This window comes from Poecilia latipinna, unplaced genomic scaffold, assembly GCF_001443285.1.
Source record: "Poecilia latipinna isolate Pla-1442-1.1 unplaced genomic scaffold, P_latipinna-1.0 Scaffold1226, whole genome shotgun sequence".
Lineage (NCBI taxonomy): Eukaryota > Metazoa > Chordata > Actinopteri > Cyprinodontiformes > Poeciliidae > Poecilia > Poecilia latipinna.
The window spans coordinates 79,819-87,219 of record NW_015113842.1 but is presented as its reverse complement, the minus strand read 5'-3'; the positions used below and the strand labels follow the sequence as shown (position 1 = coordinate 87,219).

At 35.9% G+C, this 7,401-nt stretch overlaps 2 protein-coding genes and 1 long non-coding RNA gene across 4 annotated transcripts in view; 1 reads left to right on the top strand and 2 right to left on the bottom strand.

Annotated features, from left to right (window-relative positions):
- The window catches only part of LOC106960768 (uncharacterized), an 18,135-nt gene extending 17,824 nt beyond the window's left edge, over nucleotides 1–311 (bottom strand). The window contains exon 1 of the long non-coding RNA XR_001427644.1: nucleotides 237–311. This is a non-coding gene — a long non-coding RNA (uncharacterized LOC106960768). The remainder of the gene's footprint in view (nucleotides 1–236) is intronic.
- parpbp (PARP1 binding protein) overlaps nucleotides 1–1,818 on the top strand; it is a 21,431-nt gene extending 19,613 nt beyond the window's left edge. The window contains exon 11 of the mRNA XM_015054053.1: nucleotides 282–1,818. Within this exon, the coding sequence (XP_014909539.1) occupies nucleotides 282–613 (332 nt within the window). The 3' untranslated portion in view covers nucleotides 614–1,818. The remainder of the gene's footprint in view (nucleotides 1–281) is intronic.
- pmch (pro-melanin-concentrating hormone) lies at nucleotides 1,697–6,401 on the bottom strand. Of its 2 annotated transcripts, XM_015054063.1 has the most exons (4): nucleotides 6,260–6,401; nucleotides 4,007–4,186; nucleotides 2,028–2,157; nucleotides 1,697–1,943 (listed from the first exon to the last, which is right to left on the bottom strand). In XM_015054063.1, exons 2-4 carry the CDS (start codon nucleotides 4,184–4,186, stop codon nucleotides 1,894–1,896), a joined length of 360 nt encoding a protein of 119 aa, XP_014909549.1. In that variant the 5' UTR covers nucleotides 6,260–6,401; the 3' UTR covers nucleotides 1,697–1,893. The 2 variants fall into 2 exon arrangements, with proteins under 2 accessions (XP_014909549.1, XP_014909548.1); XM_015054062.1 differs by lacking the exon at nucleotides 6,260–6,401 and having other exon boundaries at nucleotides 4,007–4,619.
- Nucleotides 6,402–7,401: the final 1,000 nt, after the last annotated feature.

Genomic DNA, 7,401 nt, shown 5'->3' with positions numbered 1-7,401 from the left:
TAATCTAAAAATTTCAGGACAAAAAAATTATTTTGGCAAAAAATTATTTTATATGTTGTCATACAAACCCCCATATCTACAGCAAGAAACAAAATTACTCCACAGACTTTTTTCCAATGTTGATCTGTGAATATTCAGACTCAGCTCCACAAAGTTTACATGAAAAATGCTGAACTTCTGCTTCATGGCATATATATACACAATGCTTGGACTTCCAGTACACTTTGTGAGTTTACCTTAAGTTGCTTCCAACATTAAAACGTGTTTTTGGGTTGTTTCAGTTTTTGCAGCCAAGCCTTCCAGTGAATCCCAGAGAAAAGAGCGCCATGAGGTACAGCGGGGGGTTGCTCCTGAGCAGAGGAGTGGAAATGCTCAAAACGGAGGTGGATGTCCAAGTAATAAAAGGAAAACTGGCATTCAGATGCAGAGCAAGGGTAATAAGAGGAAGCAGCTGGATTCTGAGCCGCACACCGAATCAGAGAATGAACCTCCGGAGAAGAAACAGCACACCCGTGTGTCAGTCAAAGTGCCCGGCAAAAACGTCTGCAAGGCTTCAAATAAAAAGAAACTCATAGCTGGACAGGGAAAGCTTACCAGCTTCTTTAGAGTTTAGGCTTCTTTCACTGATTTTATGATAAAATGTGATTGTAAATTTGCTTAATTTGAGTCAGCTAAAAGGTTAATTTCACCTAAACACAAATTATGAAACATAGTTGTCCCTACACAGGCTCCCTGACTTATATTCTGTCTACTTTTTTGTTAAAAATTTTGTCCCTTTAAAAAAATTTTGTGAACTGGAACTTTTTTTTTTGTGGTTCTTGGACATTGATATGCATCATAGCTTAGCCGCTAATTAGCTTGCCTACATTAAACAAAGGGAAAACAATAACTAGAACTGACTAATGAGTTTTTCCTCAAATATGCATTTCTACAAATTGAGTGGTAAACAGGCTGAGTAGGAAACAGTAAAATGATGAGTCTGTCTGACTGTAATCTGAGCAAACCGAGAGGAACGGCTAACTACAAATAGAAATTGGCCACTAGCAAAAATTTTATGTTCAACACATTTTGACAAATGTCTTAATGTCTGGCTAAATCAAAGACGGGCCAAGCAATAAAGTACCTAAAATAGCTATAACTAGCAATAAATTGCAAAAGTTCTTACTACTAATTAAATTTTATACACGCCAGATGTTTTATATTTTTTCCTTTTGGATCATAACTTGAAATGTCTGACTGTAGCTTATTGATGAGGAAGGATTAACATTAACCCATTTTGCTAAAGACGCTAAAAAAAAACAAACAGGTTTCTAGCCTCTGGCTACAGATTTGGATGTTTTCCCAGTAGCAAAGGTGCCAAATGTTAGCCATGTACGCCTTTCAATTAAGTTGTCAAGAATCAAAAACTATAACACTTTTTAGCTAGCAGTTTTTAGCTCAACAACCTTAACACTTTGTTTTATTTCCTAAGTTCTTGATCAAGTTTATGTACTTTGACATATTTCCAGATCCAAAAGCATAAAAAGGTTTTTGCTTTTGGATTTGAAAATAGTTATTGATCCAATTAACAAATAGGTGCATTTTTATGCAATTACCTTTAAAAGCAATATTGTTCCCCCCCCCCCCCCCAAGTTAAATTCTCATTTCAAAACTCGAACAATGTGAGGAGGGAAAATCAAACTTGGAGTCCATATTTGATGATTGCACTTTATTTCTAACTTATCTGCATACATGTCAACAGAAATACATTTAATTACTACATATGAAGTTTGAACTTTTACTATGTACAATTCCAATACAAGCTTCCATTTAATAAACTGTTCTGTTGATGTTTGTCACTTTTTTTAAAGGACATGTTTATGGTGTAATTTTTGTAGTATATTTGAGAAACACTCAAGCTTCCCAACAGGGCCGGTAAACTCTCCCAATCATACATCGCAGCACTGTAAGGATGGAAAAATAGAATTTGGTCAAAACAATGATTTGATAATCATGAAAAAATGAAGAAGACATTCCCAGATACTTACTGTCAAGGTCTTTTTCTCGTTTATTTATTTTCAAAGTGAACTCATCAGGTGTGCGGTCCAAACTTCGTTCTGCGACCAGAGGATAGCGCCGGTTCAGCCCACGAATACGTTGCCCCTCCAGGTTCATGTCCTAAAATATATTAATCACCACATGTATAATCTCAATAATCAAGAAGCAACAACAGCTTCAAAAGATTATTTTTCCACTCAACAGATGTTGCATTTCCCTTTATCAGCTGATCCAACTCTCAGAAAATGGAACAAATGTGTCCTCATGGTTTTTTACGATATCACAGTAACTTGTTTTTTTCCAAAGTTCTGGCTCACTCAGATGTAGATGTCTTTGTTGTTTCAATTATGGCTCTCTGTTCCCCATTACCACAGAGATAACCACTGTGTTCATGACACACTAGAGACGTAATCGCCAGAAAAACATATTGCAGCCAAAGAGTTTCATGAAACACCAATATATCATCATTCTTCCTGGTGTGATTTCAGTAAATCTTTATGGGCTTGTGATCATCTGACCTTTTCGGGTAATGGCATTTCCCAGTTTTCCAGCACTGCTGTAAAATTATTTTATAGGCGTGTGGGTAAAATATTGACTTAACAGTAGGTGATGGTGGCCAGCTGAGAAGGGTCAAGTGGAGATAATGTGCACTGTGAAGAAGTCTCACAATGGATGTTTATGGCTGTTTGGAAAATATTACTTTTGCAAGTTTGTAGATTTGGCTTATAGACACAAATAACTGCTTGCCGATTGGTTTTACCATTGGTTTTAGCTGTCAAGTTGTCAACATAATGTGCCAAATCTTAAATGTATATATAAAAGAAAAAGGGATGCAGTGCTTTGCTACTCTTTGTCAACACTACAACAAATAGATAAGGTCCAATGGTATCACAAAACATAGCTTAGTAGGTTTTAATAAAATAAAAATAAAAGCTAGTTATGCTAGCTTGACTTTGAAAATATTAATATGTACTTGTGCTGTGGAATTTAGTGTTTTGGTTCCATTAAAAAAAAAGTAAGTAAAAGGAGTACTCTGATAGATCAACAGTACCGCAGGTGTTTAAATTAGCTAATCAACCACCGCTGTGTCCAAACAATCACTTATTAATAATAGCAATAAATAGACTGAATGTTCTGTTGTTTGTGTTGGAAATGTTTCCATGTTTTTTGGCGTTTTTAGTCCTGACACAGTAGTGGAGCTGTTGTCAGTCAGTTGCTATGGCAACGGGCCTGTGTGTAGCATAGCCGATCCAGAGAGCCTGAAATAAGAAGACTGATTTTTAAATATTCATTGACAGTTTTTCTGTTATTTTCTCTTTCCACTGCACTAAATTAATAATACCTACATCTCCAGGTTTCATTTTGTTGACCAAATTGTTCCACCGCAGCAGCGCATGAGTGACATTTCCGGATGTAAACACTAATGTGTAATGTGTCTATATGTGGTTTGGTTAATTCAGGCTCTCCCTCAGTGTATTATAAGCCTGGTGGGCCACCAGGCTTTACTTGTGCCAGCACAAGTTAGCATTGGCTTAGCACAGGCTTAGCATTGTTAATTTATCTTAGGTTTTTTTTTTTTTTTATTATTGTTTTTTTTTAAGAATTTATTGTTGGTGTTTAGGTATTAATCTTCCAGTCTTCCAAAAATGCATAACTATCAAGTAATATTTTAAAATTTCCTGTCAACTTTAAACACCTTTTTTTAACTCAAAAACATGGTGGCCGGCTGGATGACTGCTCTAGTGCTCCAAGCAATGGGCTTAGTCAGTTTTCAGGGGGAAAACCTGAATTTTAATAATAATCAGCCATAGTAAAATGGTAAAAATTACTAGTTAATTATATTTCTAATCATTGTATTTTAAATTAAGCTTTCGTAACATTAATGTTAACTTGTACTGTCTGGAAAAAAATTGCTTAAAACAGAATCCATGCAAAGCTAAAAACTATTTTTATCCCTTGGAAAACTTACCGGTATGACGATGATTTTGGATGTCCCATCATTTGTGAGGCTCCGTCTGTACATCAGAGGAACCGCAGCGTGTTCAGTCACGTCGTCATCAGACAGAAATGTGTCCAAACCTTCTTGTTCTGCAGCGCCATCTTCTACTGTAGTTGAAGGAATGGCCACTGTGACCAAGTTGCTGTTCATCTCAGAGAACAGCATTAAAGCGAACAGGAGGGAGTAGACAGACATCGTCAAAATCAGCGTTCACACTCAGAACTTGTCTGATATTCCCTCACCAAACAGCTGATGTGACCGGGCATTAAGCTGCTTTATATAGTGAAGGATAGTGGAAAATCTCACCAAAATGCAGTCACGTATCTATCTATGAAGGCTGGAGGTGACAGGAAAGTTTAAAAGGTGACTCAAAATAATCTACAATCTAATTAAAAAGAAAAAAGGGGAGATTAGAGATGGGATGAGAAACATGCTGGTTGTAATTCTTTATCCTTATCAAACTGGGGTTGACTGGTCACATAAAAGGTCAGAGGGCAGAAAATAAGCAGACGTATTCAGTTTACTGAAATAAACTCAACAGGCGGTAGGACAGAAGCAGGATGGTTAAAGATGCCTGTTGAGCGGTCATAGGGGTCATGCTTTGTGGCTTTTCAGAACCGACTGAAAAGCCATCAACAGATGTCTTAAACACATACTAACCCTCTCAACTCTACTTTATAGTACTAATCCTTACACACTGCTGCAGAGAATGACGTGTTCTCAGTTTATTCGAGGCATTTTACGAATTATATTTTACTGCACTGCAAAAACACTTGATCTTAACAAGTATTTTGATCTAATTCATTATGCTAATAACTTTATCTCTTTTCACCAAGATATATGAGCTAGTTAAGTGAATAGTTCCTTAATATAGATTTTTTTAAGTCCTATATGTTTATTGGCAGATTTTTTTCATGTAAAACATGGGAAAATGTCTTGAATGAAATAATTCGTGAGTGGAATTGGTACTTTTTCATCAATATTAAGGAATTATTGACATAAAACAAGCTCCTATATCTTGCTGAAATATTTTGTCTAATTTTATGTGAACCAACATATTTGCACTAGAAATAACACCAACATGTTTGTGTTTTTGCGGTCTGTATACCAAAATTAATCACTGGGAATAATTTTTCATTTTCTTATTAACACAATGACCAAGTGAGCCAACCACAGTGCAGGGACTTGGTGTATTTAGGTGTCTGGGCATGCTCATGACGACTTGAGAAAATAATTGGTGTTTCAGTGACTGTATATCTACTGGGATTTTGATGCACAACCAGACAATGAAAAAGAGAAAATATCCAATAAGCAGCCATTGTGTGGATGAAAATATGTTTGTTCATTTCAAATGGAGTTTGAAATGAACAAACTCCATTTCAATCAGTGAACCAAACAGGCTAGAGTTGCTTGATAAAATACAGTCAGCTAAGAAAAGAAAACTAAGGCTACAGTTCAAATGGGTTCACCAAAACTGAACAGAAGGAGAAAGAAAAAAAATCTTGCCTGGATGAGTTTCAGTTGCAACATTCAGATTATAGGGTCTGAATTTTGCACAAACAGCATCTAGGCAAGAAACAATCTAGCTTTGGAACAAAGGTTCAGCCTTGTGGTGGTGTAATGTTGTGAGGAAAACGATATTTTCTTGTTCTCTCACTAACTGAGCATTGTTTGAGCCTCACAGCAAACCATCATATTGATGATCATGTCAAAAGTGCATCTATCTTCCATGTCACAAACCTCAACTTCTTTAAAAATCTCCTGTTAAATATGAGGATGAGTTCTTTGTACTACAATGGCCTCATCATTCCCCATATCATGGTAAATTAATTTTATACAACCGTTATCAAGAAATTACTCAGTCAACCTATAGACGCCATGAAGGAGAGCCAAGAAATTCAAGAACAAATTAGATAAAGTTATTGACCTCTATCATGTTTGTTTTTCTAAGGTCACCGGACTTTAAAAAAAAAAAAAGTATTTCGAAGCAGCAGCAAAGCACAAAAAAACATAAAAGTGTTGCGCATATAAATAGTCTACAACACAATATATACCTTTTTCTATACACTCCAAACAACTAAAATACAAAATGCAACATATCGTACTACACAATTAAATACATAAGCCACGCCCCAAACGAAAATACGAAAACACTCAAAGCGTCAGATATATAAGCTAAAAATATCAACTACAGAGATTGTTATTCTGTAAAATTTGTCTTACCTCTGCTGTTTTGCCTCGAAAAAGTTATTTTCACCAAAAAATCCACACTATCTTCTTGCTCTCAAATCATTCCTCTCAGAGAACCGTTTAATTTCCTAATTCCGATTCTGATTGGCTAACGGTGCTGTCAATCATTTTGGGCAGTTATAGTGTCGTTCTATTGGTTCTATGGAATTCAAAGAGACGGGGCTTGCTGAATTCGACCAATCCAATTGTGGCAAAAAGGTTAACTTATTAGAATAGGAGTAACCGTCAGTAGCTTTTAGCATCTAGCTAAATTACTCAAGCTAGGACTCTTTGACAGGAGGTTTTGGGTTTCGATTGGAGCTCTTTGAGAATATTTGAGAATACATATATTGTACACTTTAGCGGTGTTGAGCCTCCAGTTTGATCTTCTCAAAATGATCGTCGTTAAGATAACCTGAAAAGGTTTCGTCGTCGGATTCTGTTACAGTGACCTTGAAAGTATCAAAACTACAACAGCGTATTAGTGCCAATATAGGTTAAAAAAATGAGTGAGGAAGAATAAGCTTTGGCCAAAAAACAAACAAAAAAGAACTAAAATTTGCTACAAATAAAAATCGGATTTTTTAGATTGATCTAAAAATTGATTCTAGAAAAAAGAGACATTTTTGAGTTTGAAAAGTCAAAGATGTTTGACTTTTCAAACTTAGAACATTTCCAAAAGTGCATATTGATGCATACTATTTGTGTAACAACTATAAAAATAACAATCAAATGTTATTTTCTTGTTTTCTATGTGTAATAACTTTTAGTTTGTAATATTCAATGCTACATATTTATCATTCTTAGTGCTCTAGATGGCCCCCTGGTGGTGTGGGGGTCCTCAGCACCCACTTAACTTGGGCCAGCTTTGCATTTCCACTTAGGGTCAGGTTGGTTTGCACTTTGCACAACTTGTCTCATTTTTTTCTGAAATAATAATTTTGAAACAGCTTCATAAAATGTATTCAATGTAGAGGAAAATACGTTTTCCAACCATGAAAGTCCTGATTTTTAAATTGGAATGGATGCTGCGATGTTCCCGTCTTTTGATTGACAAGCAACAACATGAAAATGCAGACCGTCAGCCGGTGATAAAAAGGCGGAGGCAAGCATAAATGTTGACACAGCTCTTTGTG

What these genes read in the sequence shown, in the direction of transcription:
- pmch (XM_015054062.1), bottom strand. Translation starts at nt 4,231, where the DNA reads ATGTCTGTCTACTCCCTCCTGTTCGCTTTAATGCTGTTCTCTGAGATG. An exon ending in CCAAAATCATCGTCATACCG is followed by an intron (nt 2,158 to 4,006) that starts GTAAGTTTTCCA and finishes AATATATTTTAG; the next exon opens with GACATGAACCTGGAGGGGCA. An exon ending in ACGAGAAAAAGACCTTGACA is followed by an intron (nt 1,944 to 2,027) that starts GTAAGTATCTGG and finishes CCATCCTTACAG; the next exon opens with TGCTGCGATGTATGATTGGG.